The sequence below is a fragment of the Lepidochelys olivacea genome (assembly GCF_965140295.1).
Source record: "Lepidochelys olivacea isolate rLepOli2 genome assembly, chromosome: 26".
Classification (NCBI taxonomy): domain Eukaryota; kingdom Metazoa; phylum Chordata; order Testudines; family Cheloniidae; genus Lepidochelys; species Lepidochelys olivacea.
Genome location: NC_140436.1, coordinates 15,945,815 through 15,971,475, shown reverse-complemented (window position 1 = coordinate 15,971,475; position 25,661 = coordinate 15,945,815). Strand labels below are relative to the sequence as shown.

Sequence of the window (25,661 nt, the reverse complement as noted above, 5' to 3'; positions counted from 1 at the left end):
TAGAAAAGCTGGACGTGCACAAGTCCATGGGGCCGGACGAGTTGCATCCGAGAGTGCTGAAGGAATTGGCAGCTGTGATTGCAGAGCCATTGGCCATTATCTTTGAAAACTCGTGGCGAACGGGGGAAGTCCCGGATGACTGGAAAAAGGCTAATGTAGTGCCAATCTTTAAAAAAGGGAAGAAGGAGGATCCTGGGAACTACAGGCCAGTTAGCCTCACCTCAGTCCCTGGAAAAATCATGGAGCAGGTCCTCAAAGAATCAATCCTGAAGCACTTGCATGAGAGGAAAGTGATCAGGAACAGCCAGCATGGATTCACCAAGGGAAGGTCATGCCTGACTAATCTAATCTTGCCTTTTATGATGAGATTACTGGTTCTGTGGATGAAGGGAAAGCAGTGGATGTATTGTTTCTTGACTTTAGCAAAGCTTTGACACGGTCTCCCACAGTATTCTTGTCAGCAAGTTAAGGAAGTATGGGCTGGATGAATGCACTATAAGGTGGGTAGAAAGCTGGCTAGATTGTCGGGCTCAACGGGTAGTGATCAATGGCTCCATGTCTAGTTGGCAGCCGGTATCAAGTGGAGTGCCCCAAGGGTCGGTCCTGGGGCCGGTTTTGTTCAATATCTTCATAAATGATCTGGAGGATGGTGTGGATTGCACTCTCAGCAAATTTGCGGATGATACTAAACTGGGAGGAGTGGTAGATACGCTGGAGGGGAGGGATAGGATACAGAAGGACCTAGACAAATTGGAGGATTGGGCCAAAAGAAATCTGATGAGGTTCAATAAGGATAAGTGCAAGGTCCTGCACTTAGGACGGAAGAACCCAATGCACCGCTACAGACTAGGGACCGAATGGCTAGGCAGCAGTTCTGCGGAAAAGGACCTAGGGGTGACAGTGGACGAGAAGCTGGATATGAATCAGCAGTGTGCCCTTGTTGCCAAGAAGGCCAATGGCATTTTGGGATGTATAAGTAGGGGCATAGCGAGCAGATCGAGGGACGTGATCATTCCCCTCTATTCGACATTGGTGAGGCCTCATCTGGAGTACTGTGTCCAGTTTTGGGCCCCACACTTCAAGAAGGATGTGGATAAATTGGAGAGAGTCCAGCGATGGGCAACAAAAATGATTAGGGGTCTGGAACACATGACTTATGAGGAGAGGCTGAGTGAGCTGGGATTGTTTAGCCTGCAGAAGAGAAGAATGAGGGGGGATTTGATAGCTGCTTTCAACTACCTGAAAGGGGGTTCCAAAGAGGATGGCTCTAGACTGTTCTCAATGGTAGCAGATGACAGAACGAGGAGTAATGGTCTCAAGTTGCAGTGGGGGAGGTTTAGATTGGATATTAGGAAAAACTTTTTCACTAAGAGGGTGGTGAAACACTGGAATGCGTTACCTAGGGAGGTGGTAGAATCTCCTTCCTTAGAGGTTTTTAAGGTCAGGCTTGACAAAGCCCTGGCTGGGATGATTTAACTGGGAATTGGTCCTGCTTTGAGCAGGGGGTTGGACTAGATGACCTTCTGGGGTCCCTTCCAACCCTGATATTCTATGATTCTATGATTCTATGATTACAGAGAGATTCAGCTAGCAGATCATTCAGAGCAAGCCTATGTGATCAGTAGGCGGGTATGCTGGCGGACTGAAGAGACAGGAGGCAGTGCGTCTTCTCTGGGAATAGAAACATTAGCAGGAAAGGGACTCAAGGAGCTTGCCACGACTGAAGTGAGATGGCGTCCTCATCATGTTCCTGGTTTGGACTGGGAGGAAACCTGAGGGCTTGCCTGGGCCACAGTGAAATTTCTTGGGGCAGAATTTGCCCCCTCGTAGAGAGACAGCATAAGGTCTATGTCCCACATCTGTCCAAAGGGCTGAAGTGGGACATATGTGGGGCATACACCTCGTGGAATTGAAGTGCAGTGGGGACAGTTTTCATCCTTCATTTGCATGCTCCTTTGGTGGGGGGTCTCCTTCTCAGGCCGAGTTAGTTTCTCAGTATTGATCACCAAGTTTCCTTTTTTCGCGTACTTCACCCACTTGTGAAATTTACAAGAATATCTTTATGTCCCCATATCTCTGGGGAAGTTCCCAGCTAAACCACACCTTCTTCCTCTTCTGCCCTCTATATCATGCTCCTCCATCAGCTACAAGGAACCAGTCAACACTGAGACACTCAAAGAGAGAGACAGAGATCAGTCCTCCAGGAAGTAGGAAGGGCCAGCGGCACGCATCACACAGGTATTGTGCTCAGGGCTCATTTGCAGCTGGCAATATCAAGCTGGCACTTGGGGTTGGGAGTTCCTGATCAGCAGACATTGCTGATTTACGAGGCAGCCTCGCCTGCAGTGGAGGCATATAGAAATACATGGCATGCTGTTTTAGAAGAACTTTGTAATAGATGGTGCAAACCATATTTGGGGCTTTGAACTCAGGTACAGCTTGATTCTCAGAGGTGCTGAGCTGAAATCATTGGGAGCTGCAAGCACTCAGCATCTCTGACAAATATTTGTTTTTAAAGACTAGCTGGCATGCAATATCTATCAATCCTTGATTGATCAATTGATCTACAGGGCAATCCAGCTGGCTTGCTTGCTTTCACAATATGTTCTCACCTAGATACAGATTTATTTCTCTTTTCACCATAGTATCAAAATAGCAAGCATATCAATTCACCCTATTATTACAGCAAATAAGCACGTTATCTTCATTTAAAGTCTTGCCAGTATTCCTGTGTCCAGGTTTTCTGCCACCAGCTCCCTGTCTTTATTGCTACAAGGACAGATTCAGCGGTGGCATAAGGGGACACACGTCTGACCGATTTCAGTGGCCTGTATGTTAGGAGACAGTCTCTCTTTCTCCATGGCTGGCTGTAAGTGCACAGGGTGCAAGGGTGAACATCTTTGTTTTTTTCCCCTCTTAGGTTTCATAAGCGAGAAGCAGCTATGGCAGCCGTTCCTGATGTACAGGAGGAGTTGATGGAGTTCTGCAGGTAACCCTGGATTTACTGCCTCCCCATGTTCTAGGGTCTCAGAGCTGGGGATTCTTGCTGGAGTTTCACCGTGAAATTCACCCCAATGCAAAGAAACAGCACGAGGCCTAGGTACTGCTTAAGGCCAGCTTCAGCCCAAACCAGCATAGCAATGCCCGCAAATCTTTGTCGAGTTAAGTCTCCTTAGCTTACGATAAGTGTAAATGCCTTCGCCACTCGTCCTGAATCTGTAACTGCTGTAGAATCTCTTCTTTGGGGAATAACTGGCTTTGTTTGTTTGTCCCTCGCTTACAGTGTGAACGATGAACAGTTCTACGAAGTCGACCACCGCTACTTGGGGAAGGTAAGGATCGGTGTCTCAGTCCAACAGCCCTTCCTGGGGATTTTATACCCTGGTGAAAGAGGGGTCAGGCCCCAGTTAGCTCCCACGTGATAGTGGGATAGTGTCCTCCTTGGGCCTAGGGGCCATGGAATGTCTGGCCCAGTGAAACTGCATGACTGAGTGAATGCAGAGAGCAGGGCTATAGCAAAAGCATGTCCAGCAGCAGCTGGCATTCACTACCTGCTGTTAGCGTCCCCTCACCATTCAGCCCCCACCCTCCAGGGGAAAGCGAAGGAGGCTGGCTTGCAATCAGTGGTGGTGCTGGCTAGGCAGGTGGCAAGTGGCCAGGATTGCTGGGGGATGGTTTGCTCCAGTCTCCCTGGATCCATCAATCTAGAAGACACCTTGAGGGACATGGGCAGACGCTTCTCCTGTCACCTGCTGGGGGGAAGTAGGGGCAGGGGATTCGCGGCTCACACTGGCACATTGGCATCAGTGGAGTCATGTTTCACCCATGGGTGCTCTCAGCACAGAACAGGCACTGACAGGAGCCCTGGGGTGGATCTGAGAGGAGATTCCTACCGCTGGCCCGCCTCATGGAGGGGGAAGAACCTGACTCGGCCTTGGCGGCTGCTGAGGCTAAAGCAGCTCTTACGGGAGGGTGGGGCAGCAGCTTGTTTCACAGGGCTTTCCTTGCCCACAGAGCTCCAACCAAGGCTCGAGCCCCTGCTCCCTGTCCCAGAGCTGCTCAGCCTGCAGCCTGGGCATCCAGTTGCAGTTCACAGAGCAGACCTCTCCCAAGGTCTTCCGCAGATCCGTGGTGCTGGTGATCGCCACAGAGAAGATGAAGAAGGCATTGAAAGCAAGACCATTCACAGACGATGATTTGACGGGCATCTTCGATACTGTCTTCGGTACGGCCCCAGGGGATCCCTGGAGCTAAGTGACCCCGTCCAAGGGTTGGGGCTGAGGGGGGACACACAAGGGGCTTTGGAGCCCCACTAATGCCAGCTCTGTGCGTCGGGGGGCAAGTCTCGAGCTAGAGAGCTACCAAAGGCATTTACATGACACCAGATTGTCTAAGGCTCAGATCCTCAAAGGTATTGAAATCAATGCGAGTTAGGTGCCTCATAGCTTTGAGGCCCTGGGCCTGAACATCTCACAATCTTTAATGCCTTTATCCCACAGCACCCCTGTGGGGCTGGGCTATTCTCCACATTCTACACTTGGGGAAACTGAGGCACAGATGGACAAAGTGACATGCCCACGGTCACACAGGAAGTCAATGGCAGAGCAGGGAACTGAACCCAGGTCTGCTAAGGTCTAGGCTAGTGCCTGAACCGTGGGACCTGTTCAAGTGCATTCCCCTCACTCAGCCTTAAGTTTCGCCACCAATGCAATGGAGCTGATTATCAAGTGTTTTGAGATCGATGGTTGAGAACGGCAGAGTCTGATTGTTACCAGTTCATTCCCCCTGCATCCCAGCAGGAGCACCAGGTGTATGAGACTGGTTCCTGGAAGGGTGAGAGGTCAAGTCCCTTGGATAGGGAAGGGGTGGCCAATATGACCCTTTGCTCCAGTCAGGGAAAGGCACCCATCACTGTGGGTCACAGGCAGCTCTTCAGTCCCCAGCAGCTACCAGGCTCTAAATACTTTAACTGAGTGTTGCTGCAAATTCACAGCTGCCAGGAACTCCGCAGTGAGAACCAAGGCAGGACTCCAACCCCTGACCCCACAGCACAGGCCCTGCCACTAAGGAAAAGGGGGAATCCCCATTAGCTGTTAGCTGTACGGGGCCTATGACACACATCTTGGCAATGTTGATTAAATCACAAACACACCGATCAGTTCCTTGCACTCTGAGTCACTCTGGGGACCACGTGCAGGAGCGGCGAGCATGGGCTCAGAGAATGCGAGTAGATATTAACCCTTGTTCGCATTCTTGTTTTCAGAGACCATCTCATTCGAGAGTCACAATGTCACCCACACGGTGGATTCCATCTACCGCTACTTCAGATCCATCTCTTACGAAATTCGGGACACTGACCAGAAGTGCTTCAAGCTGGAGGCTCCCGCCCAGCTGGTGGCGATGCATTTGCAAGGCCCCAGCATCAGACACCAAGGTAAGGTCTGGACAATACCCGAGCATCAGCCCAAACCTTCACCCAAAATGCTAGCCTAACCTTTGACTTTCCCCCAATGAAGGACCCGAATCCCTGGCACTCTCCCATGCACTCTGCTCCTCTGTTTTTGGGCTACATTATTTCTAATCTGGGTGATACCAGAAGCCCTCTGAGAAACCTGATCTGATGAAGTTTCCAGGCTGGATCAGTTTTAACAGCTCTGGTTTCCAATCTCAACTGGCCTTGAGAGCATCCAGGCCAATCACAGAGATAGCCAGGCCATGCCAATCTCTTATCAAAGGCCAGGGTGGTCCCCCAGGCAATCCCAAGAGAGGGCCCTTCCTCTGTGTTGAACTCCTTGCTCCTCACATCTGCCAAAGCAGCTGGTCTGAATCCTGTACTCAGGTCCCTGATTTCCACCTGGGGCCGCTGGACTGGAGAATCTGAGCTTTCGTATGTTCCAAGCCCCCAGTGAGACACCGGGGGAACCCTGGGGGCGTACACACTGAATGGCTTTGGCCCAGGACATTCTGAACACATGGCAAGGCAGCCTGTGGAGTGGCTCCCCTAGTTAGCTCCCGGCGCTGGCTGCATCTCTCCCCGCAGAATGCAGACAGCCGTTCTTTGTGCCGTTGCTGATTCCGTATTTCCCCATCTTGCAGTGAAGTTAAACATGGCTCTCTATAGACCGAAAAGCGGCACAAGCAACCAGAGCTCCATGAGGTTTCCGGTCGCTCTGGGCATCAAGGGGAGAAGTCTCTACCTGTCCTGTGTGCAAAATGGCCAGCAGCCGGTGCTGCAACTGGAGGTAAGGGGGCGGGGGTGTTCCAGGCTCTGGCATCTGCTTTGCCACTCGCTTTCTGAGAAACCAAGAGCCGCCCACTCAGGAAGTAAAGTGGGTTTCTGCTCGGAGGAGGGTTTGTGGTCTCCACGGGCGTTCTCTCTTTGTCACGCCAGGGCCCCAGCAAAGTTGCCAGCCCTATAAACCACCGCTGGGCCCTGCAAGCTGAGTGGGGATCCGTCTGCCTCATGCGCCAGCCCCAGCGATAAAGCTTGCAAAGCCAGAGTTTAGTAAATCGTTCTGTGGATGATGCATGAGCCAGGCTCGATTCCAGCTCCTGCAGGGCTAATGGGCTACTCTACTCCTGCTAGCAGATCGGACTGGGACTCACCCTGGCTCTGATCAGGCCCCCACATGTTGTGGGATCACCCAGTACCTGAACCCATCACTTCCACTTCTCCCTTCCCCCTGGGTGAGAACTAGTATAATTCCAGGCTGCTTGGGGGACATTCCCAGCCTCCAGCAGCACTGGATTTCTGTGGATGCCAACCCCAGAGCTCCCTGCCCAGTCCTCCTCCCCAGGCAATCTAAGCAGCAGTGTAGGGCAATGGGTAGCACACTGGAGTGGGAACCAAGAGAGCTCTTCCTGCTAGACCCGGTTAGAAAGAGAGGCCTGGCATAGCTCTCTCCTCTGGCCTCTCTTTCTAACCGGGCTGCCCTTTGTGCCACAGGAGGCCGATATCCTGAAGGATGTTGACGGAGCCGAGCTGGAGCGCTTCATCTTCTACAAGGTAGAAAACGAGAGCACGGCCCAGTTCGAGTCAGCCGCCCACCGTGGCTGGTACATCTGCACCTCCCCCCAGAACAACCAGCCCGTTGGCATCACCAACCGGCTTGGGGAAGTGTTCATCACCAACTACTTCCTCACCCAGTCCAAGCACTGAGCGCACATCCCAAACCGGCAGTTACTGGTTTCAGCAGAATCTTTGTATGTACTAAGTACATGGGGGAATGGTTGTATTTCTGAGTGAGCCCTGGCTCATGGCTCAGAACGTGACTGTAACACATCTCTAACATGTATGTATTGTGTCTTTCTGTTTGCTTTGTGCCCTGCCCTATCCTAGAGCATGGGCCAGTGGGTCTGATCCAGCTCCAGCATCTAGAATTAACCTCTTACTGGCGTGAGAGCTCTATATTAGAGCCCTCTTTATTAGAGGCTTATCTTAGTGGTTGTCTCTTCTCTCCCACCTTCCACAGCTTCGGTGAGCAAGCTAAGGCCGATGGCCCCTGGCTTGTGGATCGGCCCCTGGCTTGTGGATCTCCCCCAGACCCACTTTAACCTCTCCTTTCTCATAAGCTGTATCAGCCCAACCATGCAGATTTGCGGGGGGTTTCCATTCTGCGTTGCAGGATCATTGTATATTAATTTCATGTAAATTATCTGTGTTGTACCCGGAGGGCCTCATTAATTATTATTGTTCATATCACACCATCAGGCCCCGATTCTGCAAACTCTCAGGCCCAGCTCCGCAAAGATATGTAGGCTCCTAACTCCCACTGGCAGTTCAGTGCCTAAATACCTTTGCGGAGCCTGGCCTTAGAGACTTGGGTAAAGTTACTCAATTACTCAGCAGGACCCAGCTGCGTTAGGAATTTGTTCCCTGTGCCCTATGGAAGCCAGACCTTTGCCCATGAGTTTAAAGCAGCAAGACTAAGGCTTGCAAGCCACATGTGGCTTTTTATTGTGTCTTTTCAGCTTATGATATTAAAACACTGTGGGATTTAATTATTAACCAATCTAAATTATTAACCAGTCAGGATGTTTTTTACTATGTAAGTAACTGATTGTAGTTCAGAAAAGAATAATACTTGGTCAGTCATTTTGCTGTGAGACTAATATACACATACATTAAATAATATAAATATTAGAGACGGAGGAATGGCCATCATCGTGCAGCGTGATTTTTTTTTTCTGTAAACATGCTATTGTGTTGTTTTAATTCAAAATTAAATTGCTCTAACTATTTCACTGTTGGTAACTTCTGTTAACATGTTAATTATAAATGAGGGTATTTTTGGAATTTATTTATTGACCAATTTAATATTGCTGGCCTGATTTTTAATAAACAAATCTGTATTGGTGATCACATTGTTCTGCTTGTAACTTTTGTTGCCTGTGTGCATGGCAGTCAACAAATTGGGTCGGACCGGAAGTCAAAGAAAATCCTGTTTCCCAGCTATTTTCATAGAATCATAGAAACATAGACTATCAGGGTTGGAAGGGAACTCAGGAGGTCATCTAGTCCAACCCCCTGCTCAAAGCAGGACCAATCCCCAACTAAATCATCCCAGCCAGGGCTTTGTCAAGCCTGACCTTGAAAATCTCTAAGGAAGGAGATTCCACCCCCTCCCTAGGTAACGCATTCCAGTGTTTCACCACCCTCTTAGTGAAATAGAGTTTCCTAATATCCAACCTAGACCTCCCCCGATGCAACTTGAGACCATTGCTCCTTGTTCTGTCATCTGCCACCACTAAGAACAGCTGAACTCCATCCTCTTTGGAACCCCCTTTCAGGTAGTTGAAAGCAGCTATCAAATCCCCCCTCACTCTTCTCTTCTGCAGACTAAATAACTCCAGTTCCCGCAGCCTCTCCTCATAAGTCATGTGTTCCAGACCTCTAATCATTTTTGTTGCCCTCCGCTGGACTCTCTCCAATTTGTCCACATCCCTTCTGTAGTGGATGGGACCAAAACTCCAGGTGTAGCCTCACCAGTGTCGAATAGAGGGGAACGGTCACTTCCCTCGATCTGCTGGCAATGCTCCTACTAATACAGCCCAATATGCCGAATGAAGGATTTGCCACATTTCATGGGGTTCTAGCGTTTGCTCATTGCGAGTGTTTGGACAGTTGTCAAAATGCTCCTGGAAGATGAATTTGGGGGAATTTTAGCACTGATGGATTCCACAGCCAAAAATCCCTACTGAAAAATTCATTATTGGCTATTTGTTACTTTTCTGTTTTAAAAGGTTCCATCATCCAACCAGGGTGTCGAAACAATTCGATGTGATTTGGATAAACAACCACTCCCAAGAGCTGAAAATCATCTGTCCAAACTATACTGATGCATCTCAGATCAATTTGTAGAAATCAGCATCGGTTCCTGAACGATTCACTAACCAAAAGGGGATACCTGCGTGTCAGGCACTGGCTAAGCGCCCTATGTCACTGCGGAGTGACTGGTACGTAAAGAAAATAATAGCCTACTACTACTGGGAGCTAATGAAGCTACTCCTTTAGTTCCAGTATGTGACAGACCCAGACCAGGGGTGCAGGAGTCTGGTCCAAGGCAAATATACAGGCGACTGGATGAATAGTTTCCTGTTCCCTGAGTGACCTGGCAAGGGGCTGCCCTAGAACAATCAAGAACCTGCTAGAACCCATTAAGACAGGCAAGCTAATTACGACATCTGGAGCCAATTAAGATCATACTAGAATCAATTATGGCAGGCAGACTAATCAGGACACCTGGTTTAGAAAGGACCTCCCATCAGTTAGGGGAGGGTGTGCAAGGAGCAGGGAGTGAGAAGGCAGGCTGCTGGAGGACTGAGGAGTACAAGCATGATCAGGCTTCAGGCGGAAGATCCTGCAGTGAGGGTAAAGAAGGTGTTGGGAGGAGGCCATGGGGAAGTAGCCCAGGGAGTTGTCACGCAGCTGTTACAAGAGACACTGTAGACAGTTGCAATCCACAGGGCCCTGGGCTGGAACCTGGAGTAGAGGGCAGGTTCCCCTCAACTCCCTATTTGAGACAAGAGGAGGTGACCTGGACTGTGGGTCCCACCAAAGGGGAAGGTCCCTGGCCTATCCCCTGACCCACTAGGTGGGTCAGCAGAGACTGCGGGGATTGTTCTCCTCTCTTTCCCCATGCTGGCCAGCGATGAGGTTAGCTGAGTGAACTAACAAAAGTGGCCAAACTGAGGGCGGCTGTGAATCTCTGAGGCGAGCAAATCCGCCAATAAGCGCAGGACCCACCAAGACAGAGGAGGAACTTTGTCACAAATGCTAAAAGCTCGTGCTTTTGGCATTGCTTGTCTCCGGTTTGGTCCCCACTGATGAACTGTGGGAAGGACATTGCATGAATAGCCCGAGTGATAAGCAGGTTTGTGGCGGGTTGCCTCCCTTTAAGATGCCATCTGATCTGCTGGGATACCACTGAGCCTGCCTGTTCTGCCCGCCTGGGCACCTTTTTACCTGGCTTGCTGAGCCAGGCTATTAAGCCTCCTCCAGTGCACACACAGGCACATGGAGATCAGCTCTGGGAAGACTCGTCTTAAGGGACTCGCCCCAGCACTCTGGTGTCCACCTCCCTTGGAGTGAAGACCCAAAGGTATATTGTGAAATCCGACTCCTCCCTCAATGTGGAGGAAGGTATGCACAGTCTCTTCCCCCCACCCCACCCCCCAATTATGACTTGCACAAACGGGGTTATATTATAAACAAGAAATAAATTTATTAACTACAAACAGTGAATTTGAAGTGGTTAAAGAGAGAGCAAACAGAACGAAGCAGATTACTAAGCAAATAAAACAAAACATGCAAACTAAGCTTGTTTCACTAAAGAAATTGGTTACAAATAGCGATTTCTCACCCTTAGATATTATTACAGGCAGATTACAGAAAGTCTTGAAGGGCAGCTGCACTGGTCCGCAGCTTGAGACCTCAGGTATTATTACTCACAAGCTAGAGGCTCTTCCAGCTTGGGTTCAACCCTTCTCCCCACAGTTCAGTGCTTCCTTCCAGGTGTTTTTCACTGTCTCTTTGGGTGGGGAGGCAGAGGAGAACCATGATGTCACTCCCCTGCCCTATATAGCTCTTGTGTAAGGCAGGAACCCTTTCTCTTCCAGTGGAAAAACACTGGCATTCCAAAAGGAAAGGAGGGGTGTCCAGTACCAGGTGACTCGGACCCATGTCTCTGCAGGGCTGTGGCAGCCATTGCTCATAGGCTGAAGACTGAGCTCTTTTACAGACCATTGTCTTTACTAATGGGCTATTAAGCACTGTCTGGCTTTCTCATTGTTGTACCTGAAGGGCTAGTTGGGGGTGACACCCAAAGTAACCCATTTGAAATACAGATACAAAGTCAATATTCCTAACTTCAGATACAGAAATGATATATGCATACAAATTGGATAATCACATTCAGTAAATCATAACCTTTCCAATGATACCTTACATGAGCAGTACATCTCAGTTATGTCATATCCATATCATAAGCATATTTCCATAAAGAATATGGCGTGTAACATCACAATGTTCTCAAACCTGACCTTTTCCCTGCTAGAAGCAGAACTGGGTCCATTCATTTCCCCTCCATCTCACACCCTCTCCCCTGCCACTTCAGACTGGCTCCGCTGCCAGCATTATGTTCCTGTTGCTGGCAACTAGATGGGGCACTCCCCCACCCCCGCATCACCTCAATTCAAGGGCAGCCATCTAAAAGATTACACTCCCACCCCCACGTCAGCTCCAGCACCATCCCTTTGACAATCAGCGGACTGAGGGCTCTATGCTGGCTGCATCATGTGCTGGGGAGGAATCCACCTGGAACACGGCACGAGAGATCCCCAAAGGGGGAGCTACCTCTAGAAACCTGGCCATGCTCCCAGACCTGCCCCCTACCTGAACCACACATGCAAGCAGTGTGCAGAGGGGCCAGCTCAGGGGGCTTCCCACCCCCTCCAACAGTGGGAGGCTTTGCACCCAGGCCTGTCACAGGGTGACTGGTCCTTTAAGGGCAGGCGGGTCCAGGCAGAGTCAGGCAATGTGAGTTCAGTGTGCAGGTGCTGGGTGGTGCTGGTGACCTGTGCTAGCGTGGAGGTCAGATGAGATCATCCTTCTGGGCTTAACCTCTCTGACTCTGAGCGAGGTCAGTGTAATCCACAAACTTGGTGACACCGGGCTGTGTTCTGAGAAAAGCGGTTGCATAGACACAACAGTGTGTCGTAACAGGCAAACTCTTCTTTCTGTCGGAATTGGGGGTTCCAGGAACGTCACTGTTTCAAACTGTATAAACTGAAAACAGCCCCCCAGGGAGAGATCCCTAGTAAGTTTCGCCTCGCAGATAAAGGCAGAACATCCCATGGCTGGGACACAAAGGTAGAAAAATTCAAATTGGAACTAAGGTGCAATTTTTTTTTAAGAGTGAGGGTGACTGGCCCTGGAACAAACTACCAAGGGAAGAGAGTTCCGATAGTGGACAGCTTTTTAATCTAGCAGAAAAAGGCATAAATAGATCCCAGGGCTCGAAGTTGAAGCTCGACAAATTCAGACTAGAAATACCTCATAGATTTGTAATTACCCACTGCCATGGATGTGGTGAATTCACAGTCTGGTGATGTCTTCAAAACAAGACTGGAAGCCAGGCTCTAACTACAGTTTATTTGTCTGGCTGCAGAAATCACTGGGCCAGGTTCCCTGGTCTGGGTTACTCAGTGGGGCAGCCCACAATGACCCCCTCTGGCCCGGACTACATTTCCATTTACACTAGGGCTGCGTAAAAAGGCCTGAGTGCAAACAAGCATAATGAGTTTATAGCTATTCTTCAGGAGCAGGGATGAAATGATCCGTTAGGAATAATATTCCCTGCACTGTCGGGCAATTCTCTTCCCTGAAAAGCTAGTGTGCCCATATTCATGGAGCTCTCCTCCTCGGGAAATTCTCAAGTGGATGCGTCTGGTCAGTACCAACCAGTAGATGGGCAGGAACAGGTGCTGAGTGACACAAAAGGATTCCAAGGGCCTTTCCTGGCTAAGCAATCTGCTTGGGCAAACAACAGGCAGCAGGGGAGCTGGGCTCACTTCCCAGTGCGACCACTCCGCTCTGTATGGGCAAGTCACTCCTCCCCACCCACCCTGTTGTCTCTTTAGACTTTAAGTTCTCCCAGCTATCCCTTGCTATTTGTCTGCACAGCACCTAGCACAATGGGACTGCAATCTTCATCAGCATTGTATTTGTTCTCTTGGCCAAAATAACACCCCCACAGCTGGCCTCTCCTCTCTTGAACACCAGCTGCATGCCACGCACCATTGACATTTGTAGGGTCACTCCTGGTTTACACTGGTGTAAGCGACAGCAGGTCTGGGACCAACAGAGTTAAAAAGCAATGGGCTTCCACGAGTCGGGGAATCTACACTAGTCATTAGCATCTCAGACCCCAGAGGTCATCTAGTCCAGTGCCCTGCACTCAAGGCAGGACTAAGTAATATCATGTATCACCACACTGAGAGGATGGGTTTCTATCTCCCTCTAGTGTAGAAGAGGTTTATGATTCTGCTATTGCTCTCAGCTAAGGGGCATAGTAGACCTTAAACATATATCAGAGTGGTAGCCGTGTTAGTCTGTATCAGCAAAAAAAAATGAGGCTTACTTGTGGCACCTTAGAGACTAACAAATGTATTTGGGCATAAGCTTTCATGGGCTAAAACCCACTTCATCGGATGCATGCTGTGGAAAATACAGTAGGAAGAGATATATACACAGAGAACATGAAACAATGGGTGTTGCCATACCAACTATAAAGAGACCAATCAGTTAAGGTGGGCTATTATCAGCAGGAGAGAAAAAAACTTTTGTAGTGATAATCAGGATGGCCCATTTCAAAGAGTTGACAAGAAGGTGTGAGTCACAGTACGGGGGGGGGGGCGGGGGGGGACTTAGCATGGGGAAATAGGTCTCCCATTGTACCTCAGCAGAAGATATCACAGAGCAACCTCAGCAATGCAATATGGGATATCCAACTAGGCAGAGAATGAAGAAACTGATTTCCAGAGCTGTTGGAAAACCTATAGTTGTTTTTGTACCTAATCAAGGTGAAAAGTCGAAATATCAAAATTTTGGACCCAGCAGAAAGTTTCAAAAAATGTCAGTTCTCAAACGTTGAAACATTTTGTTTCAGTCTAGTTTACTACTAATCTGTGTTCCTCTGAGCTGCCGCAGTGCGTCATGGGAGTTGGCATTAGAGTGCCTCATACCCCCTTTTTTCCCTATGGGCTGGGCTCTCCATGATATCTCCTCTATATCTCCCATGAGGCACCATGGGGACATGACTCCCATGAGGCACCACATTCATTCAACCAGAGATCACAGTGCACAATGGGAGATGTAGTCCAGTCAGGGAGCCTGGCACACAGAGCAGAATATGGGTGTGAGATAAGAAAACTTACCATGGGCTCTGACTCCATGGGTGCTCTTTGAGCCTCACGGAAAAAAATTAGTGGGTGCTTAGCACCCACCTCCTCCCCTCCCTGCAAGCGCCTCCCGCCTGCCAGTGGCCCCACTGATCAACTCCTCCCTCTCCCTCCCAGTGCTTCCCGCCCACCACGATCAGCTGTTCTGCGGCTTGCAGGAGGTGCTGGGAGGGAGTGGGAGGAGCAGGGACAGTGTGAGCTCCAGGAAAGGGGTGGAAGTAGGTGGGAAGAGGTGGGGCGGGTGTGCAGCAGGGCAGGGTGGGATCTTGGGGAAAGTGGTGGAGTGAGGGCGGGGCCTGGGACGGAGCAGGGGCAGGAAGTGGTGGGGCAGGGGTGTGGTCTTAGGGGAAGGGGAGGCGTGGTGCAGAGTGGGGGTTGAGCACCCTCGGGGCAAGGAAGAAGCTGGCACCTGTGCAACCTACAACTCCCATGAGTCACCGTAGCGGCGCTGGCGAATATGCATATGACAATCAGGGTCCAGACACCCTAAGGGGAGAACAGTGGGTCTGAATGCCAAAGAATAACCAGCTGATTCAATTGCTTATTGAATCACAGTTAAAACTTCAACTTTGTACACACATGCATACATTCATAACCACAGCCTGTACACTGACCTCCTAATGACCATCAATTTCAGAACCTCATCAGTGAAAGCTTGTAATGTTCTGAAATTGATGGTCATTAGGAGATCTGAATACAGGCTGTGGTTATAGAATCATAGAACTGGAAGGGACTTTGAGAGGTCATCTAGTCCAGTTCCCTGCACTCATGGCAGGACTAAGTAAGTATTATCATAGAATCATAGAATATCAGGGTTGGAAGGGACCTCAGGAGGTCATCTAGTCCAACCCCCTGCTCAAAGCAAGACCAATCCCCAACTAAATCATCCCAGCCAGGGCTTTGTCAAGCCAGGACTTAAAAACCTCAAAGGAAGGAGATTCCACCACCTCCCTAGATAATGCATTCCAGTGCTTCACCACCCTCCTAGTGAAAAAGTTTTTCCTAATGTGCAACCTAAACCGTCCATGCTGCAATTTAAACCCATTGCTAATTGTCCTATCCTCAGAGGTTAATGAAAAAAATTTTCTCCCTCCTCCTTGTAACAACCTTTTGTGTATTTGAAAACTGTTATCATGTCTCCTCTCGGTCTTCTCTTCTCCAGCCTAAACAAACCCAATTTTGTCAATCATCCCTAATAAGTCATGTTTTCTCGACCTTTAGTCATTTTTGTTGCTCTTCTCTGGACTTTCTCCCATTTGTCCACATCTTTCATGGAATGTGGGGCCCAGAACTGGACACAATACTCCAACTGAGGCCTAATCAGTGCCGCGTAGAGCAGGATAATTACTTTGTGTCTGGCTTACAACACTCCTGCTAATACAGCCCAGCATGATGTTTGCTTTGTTTTACAACAGTGTTACATTGTTGACTCATATTTAGCTTGTGATTTACTATGACCCCAAGATCCCTTTCCGCAGTACTTCTTCCTAGGCAATCATTTCCCATTTTGTATGTGTGCAACTGATTGTCCCTTCCTACGTGGAGTACTTTGCATTTGTCCTTAGAATCATAGAATCATAGAATATCAGGGTTGGAAGGGACCTCAGGAGGTCATCTAGTCCAACCCCCTGCTCAAAGCAGGACCAACCCCAACTAAATCATCCTGTCCTTATTGAATTTCATCCTATTTACTTCAGACCATTTCTCCAGTTTGTCCAGATCATTTTGAATTATAATCCTGTCCTCTAAAGCACTTGCAACCCCTCGCAGCTTGGTACTGTCCACAAACTTTATAAGTGTACTCTCTATGACATTATCTAACTCACTGATGAAGATACAGAACAGGACCGGATCCACAACTGATCCCTGCGGGACCCCACTCGTTATGCCCTTTGAGCTTCACTTTGAACCACTGATAACTACGTTCTGGGAATGGTTTTCCAACCAGTTTTGCACCCACCTAATAGTAGCTCCAGCTAGGTTGCATTTCCCTAGTTTGTTTATGAGAAGGTCATGCAAGACAGTATCACAAACCCTTACTAAGGTCAAGATATACCACATCTGAGAATGTCAATGTCTGCATGTGTGTATGTGTGTACAAAGTTGCTGTGATGCAACTACAGCATCACCGCCTAGCAAGGGGGTGAAGAAACCTGGCACCTCCCACAAAACCAACTACAAGTACTCAGAGTTAATGGAACATCATCGAAGAGAAAACCCCAGTCTCCATAAATTAAGAAAGGAGAGAGTTTCCCCAGCTGTGAATAACCATGAGTCATGACTCATCACGCCAGGAGAAAGAGGAAAAAAGAGAGGAAAAAAAGCCTTTTCTAAACCAGGTTTGAGTGTGTGAGATTTTTTAATTCAGAAAGGGAGGGACAGTGTTTAAGTGGGGTGGGCGCTGTCTGTGAAACATTGGATCCTTTCCAGGACCAAGGGCAATTGGGGAACCTGGTCAGAGACCCCAGGTAACTTGGATTAGCAAAGGCAATTTAGCTAAAGCCTGAGATTGCATCTACACGTTTGTTTTCTGTATAACTTGTCTGTGTTTGCTTTTCTGCACTATTTCATCTCGGAAACTGTGATATTTCTATTCAATAAACATTTTGTTTGTTTCTACCCCAGACAGGTCTCTGGGGTCCAAACTGCTTGGAGTGTGGGTATCCCAGAGTGAACTGGTAATTGGGGGCAGGTTTCATGGGACTGATGAACCAGAGGGGAGAAATCCGGATGGCTGCCAGTTAAGAGTACAAGGTGGATAGAAACTGGCTAGATCGTCGGGCTCAACGGGTAGTGATCAATGGCTCCATGTCTAGTTGGCAGCTGGTATCAAGCAGAGTGCCCCAAGGTTCTGGGGCCAGTTTTGTTCAATATCTTCATTAATGATCTGGAGGATGGTGTGGGCTGCATCCTCAGCAAGTTTACAGATGACACTAAACTGGGAGGAGAGGTAGATACACTGGAGGGTAGGGATAGGATACAGAGGGACCTAGACAAATTAGAGGATTGGACCAAAAGAAATCTGATGAGGTTCAACAAGGACAAGTGCAGAGTCCTGCACTTAGGACGGAAGAATCCCATGCACCACTACAGACTAGGGACCGAGTGGCTAGGCAGCAGTTCTGCAGAAAAGGACCTAGGGGTGACAGGGGACAGAAGCTGGATATTAGTCAACAGTGTGCCCTTGTTGCCAAGAAGGCCAATGGCATTTTGGGCTGTATAAGTAGGGGCATTGCCAGCAGATTGAGGGATGTGATTATTCCCCTCTATTTGACATTGGAGAGGCCTCATCTGGAGTACTGTGTCCAGTTTTAGGCCCCACACTACAAGAAGGATGTGGAGAAATTGGAAAATGTCCAGCAGAGGGCAACAAAAATGATTAGGGGACTGGAACACATGACTTATGAGGAAAGGCTGAGGGAACTGGGATTGTTTAGTCTGCGGAAGAGAAGAATGAGGGGGGATTTGATAGCTGCTTTCAACTACCTGAGAGGGGGTTCCAAAGAGGATGGATCTAGACTGTTCTCAGTGATAGCAGATGACAGAACGAGGAGTAATGGTCTCAAGTTGCAATGGGGGAGGTTTAGGTTGGAACTTTTTCACTAGGAGGGTGGTGAAACACTGGAATGGGTTACCTAGGGAGGTGGTGGAATCTCCTTCCTTAGAGGTTTTTAAGTCCCGGCTTGACAAAGCCCTGGCTGGGATGATTTAGTTGGGGATTGGTCCTGCTTTGAGCAGGGGGTTGGACTAGATGACCTCCTGAGGTCCCTTCCAACCCTAATATTCTATGATTCTATGATTCACCAACATCGAATAGAGGGGAACGATCACATCCCTCAGTCTGCTGGCAATGCCCCTACTTATTCAGCCCAAAATGCCATTGGCCTTCTTGGCAACAAGGGCACACTGTTGACTCATATCCAGCTTCTCGTCCACTGTAACCCCTAGGTCCTTTTCTGCAGAACTGCTGCCGAGCCATTCGGTCCCTAGTCTGTAGCGATGCATGGGATTCTTCCGTCCTAAGTGCAGGACTCTGCACCTGTCCTTGTTGAACCTCATCAGATTTCTTTTGGTCCAATCCTCTAATTTGTCTAGGTCCCTCTGTATCCTATCCCTCCCCTCCAGCGTATCTGCCTCTCCTCCCAGTTTAGTGTCATCCGCAAACTTGCTGAGGGTGCAATCCACACCATCCTCCAGATCATTAATGAAGATATTGAACAAAACCGGCCCCAGGACCGACCCTTGGGGCACTCCGCTTGATACCGGCTGCCAACTAGACATGGAGCCATTGATCACTACCCATTGAGCCCAACGATCTAGCCAGCTTTCTATCCACCTTATAGTCCATTCATCCAGCCCATACTTCTTTAACTTGCTGGCAAGAATACTGTGGGAGACCATGTCAAAAGCTTTGCTAAAGTCAAGGAATAACTCGTCCACTGCTTTCCTCTCATCCACAGAGCCAGTTATCTCGTCATAGAAGGCAATTAGATTAGTCAGGCATGACTTGCCCTTGGTGAATCCATGCTGGCTGTTCCTGATCACTTTCGTCTCCTCTAAGTGCTTCAGAATTGATTCCTTGAGGACCTGCTCCATGATTTTTCCGGGGACTTAGGTGAGGTTGACTGGCCTGTAGTTCCCCGGATCCTCCTTCTTCCCTTTTTTAAAGATGGGCACTACATTAGCCTTTTTCCTGTCGTCCAGGACCTCCCCCGATCGCCATGAGTTTTCACAGATAATGGCCAATGGCTCTGCAATCACATCCGCCAACTCCTTTAGCACTCTTAGATGCAGCACATCCAGCCCTATGGACTTGTGCTCATCCAGCTTTTCTATATAGTCCTGAACCACTTCATTCTCCACAGAGGCCTGGTCACCTCCTTCCCATGCTGTGCTGCTCAGTGCAGCAGTCTGGGAGCTGACCTTGTTTGTGAAGACAGAGGCAAAAAACCATTGAGTACATTAGCTTTTTCCACATCCTCTGTCACTAGGTTGCGTCCCTCATTCAGTAAGGGGCCCACACTTTCCTTGACTTTCTTCTTGTTGCTAACATACCTGAAGAAACCCTTCTTGTTACTCTTAACATCTCTTGCTAGCTGCAACTCCAAGTGTGATTTGGCCTTTCTGATTTCACTCCTGCAAGTCTGAGCAATATTGTTATACTCCTCCCTGGCCATTTGTCCAATCTTCCACTTCTTGTAAGCTTCTTTTTTGTGTTCAAGATCAGGAAGGACTTCTCTGTTGAGCCAAGCTGATTGCCTGCCATATTTACTATTCTTTCTACACGTCGGGATGGTTTATTCCTGTAACCTCAATAAGGATTCTTTAAAATACAGCCAGCTCTCCTGGACTCCTTTCCCCCTCATGTTATTGTCCCAGGGCATCCTGCCCATCAGTTCCCTGAGGGAGTCAAAGTCTGCTTTTCTGAAGTCCAGGGTCCGTATTCTGCTGCTTTCCTTTCTTCCTTGTGTCAGGATCCTGAACTCGATCATCTCATGGTCACTGCCTCCCAGGTTCCCATCCACTTTTGCTTCCCCTACTAATTCTTCCCAGTTTGTGAGCAGCAGGTCAAGAAGAGCTCTGCCCCTAGTTGGTTCCTCCAGCACTTGCACCAGGAAATTGTCCCCTACCCTTTCCAAAAACTTCCTGGATTGTCTGTGTACCATTGTATTGCTCTCCCAGAAGATATCAGGGTGACTGAAGTCTCCCATGAGCACCAGGGCCTGCGATCTAGTAACTTCTGTTAGTTGCTGGAAGAAAGTCTCATCCGCCTCATCCCCCTGGTCCGGTGGTCTATAGCAGACTCCCACCATGACAGCACCCTTGTTGCTCACACTTCTAAACTTAATCCAGAGACACTCAGGTTTTTCTGCAGTTTCATACTTGAGCTCTGAGCAGTCATACTGCTCTCTTACATACAGTGCAACTCCCCCACCTTTTCTGCCCTGCCTGTCCTTCCTGAACCATTTATATCCATCCAGTACTCCAGTCATGTGAGTTATCCCACCAAGTCTCTGTTATTCCAATCACATCATAATTCCTTGACTGTGCCAGGACTTCCAGTTCTCCCTGCTTGTGTCCTAGGCTTCGTGCATTTGTGTATAGGCACTTGAGACAACCCGCTGATCATCCCACTTTCTCACTATGAGGCAGGAGCCCTCCCCTCTTGCACTCTCCTGCTCGTGCGTCCTCCCAGTACCCAACTTCCCCAGTTACCTCAGGGCTTTGGTCTCCTTTCCCTGGTGAACCTAGTTTAAAGCCCTCCTCACTAGGTGTGGTGGGGCAATGCCCCACCCCCAAGCCAGATTGGGCTACAACAGACCAGAGCGGCTGTGCAAGGCAGCAACCAATCAGGGAGGGCCTGTTAGAAAGCCAATCAGGGCCAGTATTACAGCCAGCCAATCAGGGCTAGGCTAGGCCCTATATAAAGGCTGCCCAGGAAGGAAGCCGGCAGTCTCTTTCAGGCCTTCAGAGGGTGAAAGTCTGTCTCTGGTGTGAGGAGACTAGCACCAGGGATAGCGCAGTGCTGGGCAGGTGGGGGGAGCAGAAGGGAACTCCCGCCTGGTATCCTGCTGGGCTGCGGGCCCTGAGAAAAAGGGCCTAGCCAGTGCAAAGGGGCTGAAGGGGAAATGGCCCAGGGAGAGAGACGGACAAAGGGAGAGAAGGAGAGCAGGCAGGAAGGCTGCTGCCAAAGGGTCCCTGGGTCCCCCCCCTTCCTCCTTGCACTTCCACCTGACCGTTAGGAGTGGCCATCAAGGACTGCACTAAACCCCTGCCAAAAGGTGTTAGACTTTGGGGTGTGGTTGGCCATTGTGGCTGGGGAGAAGAGAAGGACTGCTAGATAACACCAAACCCCTGGAAGGGGGTGAGACTGGAGCAGCGGGCACTGCCAGAGGGCAGCGTCCTGAAGAGGACGCCACAAGCTGGGAGCAACGAGGGTCCAGACACCAATCTAGGGCGAGGGATGGATGGGACACCACCGGCAGAGGGCGCTCCGCATGAACTGAGCTAATTCCCGGAGTCAACAGCAGGAGGCGCTGCAGTGGTGAGTCCCAACCCTGTCACACTAGGTTAGCCAGCCTGCTTGCGAAGATGCTCTTCCCTCTCTTCGTTAGGTGGAGCCCGTCTCTGCCCAGCACTCCTCCTTCTTGGAACGCCATCCCATGGTCAAAGAATCCAAAGCCTTCTCTCCGACACCACCTGCGTAGCCATTCGTTGACTTCGACGATTCGACGGTCTCTACCCAGGCCTTTTCCTTCCATGGGGAGGATGGACAAGAAGACCACTTGTGCCTCAAACTCCTTTATCCTTCTTCCCGGAGTCCGCAGTGATCCGCTCAAGGTCATTCTTGGCAGTGTCACTGGTGCCCACATGGAGAAGCAGGAAGGGGTAGCGATCCGAGGGCTTGATGAGTTTCGGCAGTCTGTCCATCACATCGTGAATCCTAGCTCCTGGCAAGCAGCAGACTTCTCGGTTTTCCCGGTCGGGGTGGCAGATCGATGACTCAGTTCCCCTGAGAAGAGAGTCCCCAACCACCACCACCCGCCTCCTTCCCTTGGGAGCAGTGGTCGTGGAACCGCCAACCCTAGGACAGTGCATCTCACACCTTCCAATCGGCGGAGTCTCCTTCTGCTCCCTTCCCTCAGACGTATCATCTGGTCCACTCTCCACATTAGTACCTGTGGAGAGAACATGAAAATGGTTGCTTATCTGTATCTGCACTGCTGGTACATGGACCCTCCCCTTTCTTCTTCTGGAGGTCACATGCCGCCAAATTTCTTCACCGTCCTTCTGTCCCCAGTGTGCAGCCTGCTCTGAATCTTCAGAATGTTGTACCCGTAGAAGCATATCCTGACGTCTGTCCAGGAAATCTTCAGTTTCTCTTATGCAACACAGGGTTGATGCTTGTTTCTGCAGACCTTGAACCTTCTCTTCCAGTATGGAGACCAGTTTGCACGTTGTACAGACAAAGTTGCTTCTGTCCTGTGGAAGAAAGACAAACATGGCACATCCAGTGCAGGGGGCCCTCACAACAGCTGAATGCTCCCCATCCATATTACCTTCCTTCTACGAGCTTCCTCAGGAGTTGTAGTAACTACTCAGAGATGCCTGCAAGATGAAAGCCTCAGTGGGCTCTCCCCAGGCAAACTCCTTCTGTTAGCCTCTCCGCTGTTTGCCGCTCCGCTGGTTCGCAGCTGACTGGCTTTTTATAACAGTCAGGCCCACTCAAGGCTCACCTGGAACAAAGCACTCCCAATTCACACTTTTCAAATAACCAAGCACATGGACAAACTGACAAACTGTCCCCGCAGCAGACACTCAGATACTCACCAACACAGCCTCCCAATGCAGGACGCAGCGTACCTCCTCTCAGACAGATCCCAGGCAAACTCCCTCTGTTCGCCGCTCTGCTGTTGCACCTCTTGCACTCAGATCAGATGATCTGAGAAAACAAGCAAGGGGCCATCTATGAAATCCCGGCCTGAGCCTTAGTCTCAGCTCACGGCATCCCCAGAGTATACAGCGCAGGCCTTGCTGGAGCTCCAGGAGCTAACCGTGCGGAACAGTACGGCGCTTCCTAACAAAATGACGTATGTCACCGGAACTTTGATTCTGAGCAATAAAGCTGTGATCAGCCACACCCAGCCTTGACATTAACCCTTTGGCTTCTGTAAAGCTACCCCAGGGACAACGTTAGCCTGTCCCTGGGCTCCCTCCACAGCTCCAGGCAAGAGCCCCCTTGGAAAATCACCGCTTGTGCTAGTGTTCAGCCTCCTCCAAACGGTGCGTTGGAAACACAGAGCAGCGTGCCCCAGCCCACATGTCTGACTCCTGGGGGTGGTTTCCTTTTACAGCAGGATGCTCTTGTATTTGCACCTCTTGCACTGAGGCTGCTACACCTCTGCTGTGTTCACATCACACACAGAAGTTAGATACAAAATGCCATAGTCTGGCTGGAAGGCTGCAACATGACACCGCTTTGTGTCTTAAAATCCAGAACCCTAACACAAGGACCAAAAGCTGTACGGGAATCCCACGCCTGGAACCCAGACCTCTGGGTCCCCACACAGCACTCGGGCCATGACTGCCACCAGCAGCTCACCTGAGTAGCTAGGGAAGGGCTAGCTCACACAGAGACCCGCCCCCAAAGCTCTTGATTGGGGGAAGCCTCCAGCCCCCGAATTGGCTAAGGAGCGCTATATAAACCAGGAGGTAACAATAGGAAGTTGTCTGAGCAACTGGAGAAATCCTTGGAGGCTACTATGGACCCCTCCTGCTTGCCTGAGCCTTATATTGCTGCTGGTTCCTGCTTCCCAACCTACTCCTGGTTCCTGTCCTTCTGTTCCAGAGTCCCATCTACTCCCAGTTCCTGCTCCCCTGCTCCTCCGCCTTACCCCTAGTACTTGATGTTGTCTCTGACTCTGACCCCTGGCATGGCATCTGACTCTGACCTTCAGCTTGGTATTTGATGCTGTCTTTGGTTTTGACCCTCTGCTCCGACCACTAGGCCTGACTTCTGCTCCAACCAGTAGACCTGACCACCCACGCCCCAGTCATTGCAAAAGCAGCGGGAGACAAAGCAGGCTGCTCCCTACAGTGGCGAGGCCCAACTCACCCTGCCTTTTACTCTAGGCTGGCTCTTTGGAGACTGACTGTATGACATTCCAATCACAGGCTTCCCTGTAGAGCACCCTACCTACCAGCAGGACCAGAAATCCCCTTATAGACTTAAAGCGACAGCTTGTCATTGTTACACAGTTTCCTATCCACCATGCAAAGGGGCCTGTTAAGTATTTTGGGCACCGCAAATGAATCTCCCAGCCCACCCTGCTCAGCATTCCCCCCCCCCCCCCATCCACTCAAAAATCTGGCAACCCACCCATGGCACTGGCAGTTTTGGCTCAGCTCCTGAACACGTGAGCAGACCATCTGAAATTTGTGCTGGCTCTTGAGGGCTGTTGGACAGAGACGCCATCTGGGATTTCCAGGTTCTATCATGTAGTAGGGTGTATGTAGCTACACGCCACAGCGAAAAGCAGGCTGTGTGTCCGCACTGCAGCATGTGTACGAGGCAATGAAAGATTCTGGCAAGGGAGGAGGCAGCAGGGAAAGGGTCCGGCAGCAGGAGTCTTTCTCTGCGGTGCGGACAAGGTCTAGAAGCAGGGAGACAGTGAGACGCTAAACTGCTAGAAATAGCAGTGTAGACATGGGAGGCACTGCTTGGGCGGGGAGAGCCATGTGGGGCACCTCCCCAAGGGTGCTGGTGTGTCTCATCTGAGCAGTGCCTCACCATCTACACTGCTATTTATACGCATGCTCGGGGAGCAGTGGCTGCATTCTACACGCTGCTGCAAGGTGTAACCCAAACACCTCCTGGGGGTGATGTTCTGTCCCATCTAGTGGCACTGAGACCACTTAGAGAGAGAGTTAAATGAGTCTGTTCTACAGCCTTAACTAACCGCCAGTTGGCTTCTACCTCATGCGCTAAGTTTCAGAGGTCCCCGGTTCGATCCTGCCCACCGAGGTCTGTCGGTGTTACAACGGCATCGCCTTTGTGTGTGGAGCAATGTCTCCCCCTAGTGGCTGCTCGCAGCAAATTAGCGATAAAAGCTTGTGACTTACCAACTGCTAGGGGACTTTGCCTTTAGCTCAGGCAGCAAGGGAGCTCATGCCTTTGGAGCTGAAGGTTGCAGATTCAGTCCCAGCCTACGTGTGCTTCAGCTGCAATTCATAATATATGGTCCCTGGCACACGTAAAACTTGCAAAGGTCAGACAACGAGTTCATTCTCGTAACATGCTGTCTTTTGTCTTGAAGTGATGTCTGCATCTGCAGCTGTTGTAGGAAGGGTGAATAAACCCATCACAGTGTTTCTGGTCATGAAAGCAACAGCTTTATTGTTTGGGCTATTAAAGCAGTCCATGAGCTGCAGAGAAATCAGTCCCAGCTTTACCCTCCTGCAGCCAAACCAAGGGGACAATCAGAGTCACAATCAAGGCCAGAAAAGGACCCATTCTGATCTCCCAGTCTGACCACCTCCAGAGCCCAGGTCAGAGAACCTTCCCCAGTGACTCCTGCATCCAAAACTCCTGCTTGGGCTACAGTGTAGCTTTCAGGAAGATGTCCAACTTTGTCTTTAATACTCTACAGTGATGAATATAGTACCACATCCCTAGGTAAGCTGTTCCACTGGTTAATTAC

At 49.9% G+C, this 25,661-nt stretch overlaps 1 protein-coding gene across 1 annotated transcript; it reads left to right on the top strand.

Moving 5' to 3' along the window:
- The first annotated feature begins 2,165 nt into the window (after positions 1-2,165).
- LOC311513498 (interleukin-1 beta-like) lies at positions 2,166-8,020 on the top strand. Its single transcript, XM_084615377.1, has 7 exons — positions 2,166-2,238; positions 2,921-2,989; positions 3,284-3,332; positions 4,015-4,225; positions 5,264-5,434; positions 6,097-6,242; positions 6,947-8,020. The coding sequence occupies exons 2-7, from the start codon at positions 2,943-2,945 to the stop codon at positions 7,157-7,159; spliced, it is 837 nt and encodes a 278-aa protein (XP_084471503.1). The 5' UTR covers positions 2,166-2,238; positions 2,921-2,942; the 3' UTR covers positions 7,160-8,020.
- The last annotated feature ends 17,641 nt before the right edge of the window (positions 8,021-25,661 follow it).

Bases quoted from the DNA above. Each gene is read 5' to 3' on its own strand.
- LOC311513498 (XM_084615377.1), top strand. From the start codon at position 2,943: ATGGCAGCCGTTCCTGATGTACAGGAGGAGTTGATGGAGTTCTGCAG. The intron at 4,226-5,263 runs GTACGGCCCCAG...TCTTGTTTTCAG, and splicing joins CATCTTCGATACTGTCTTCG to AGACCATCTCATTCGAGAGT. The intron at 6,243-6,946 runs GTAAGGGGGCGG...TTTGTGCCACAG, and splicing joins AGCCGGTGCTGCAACTGGAG to GAGGCCGATATCCTGAAGGA.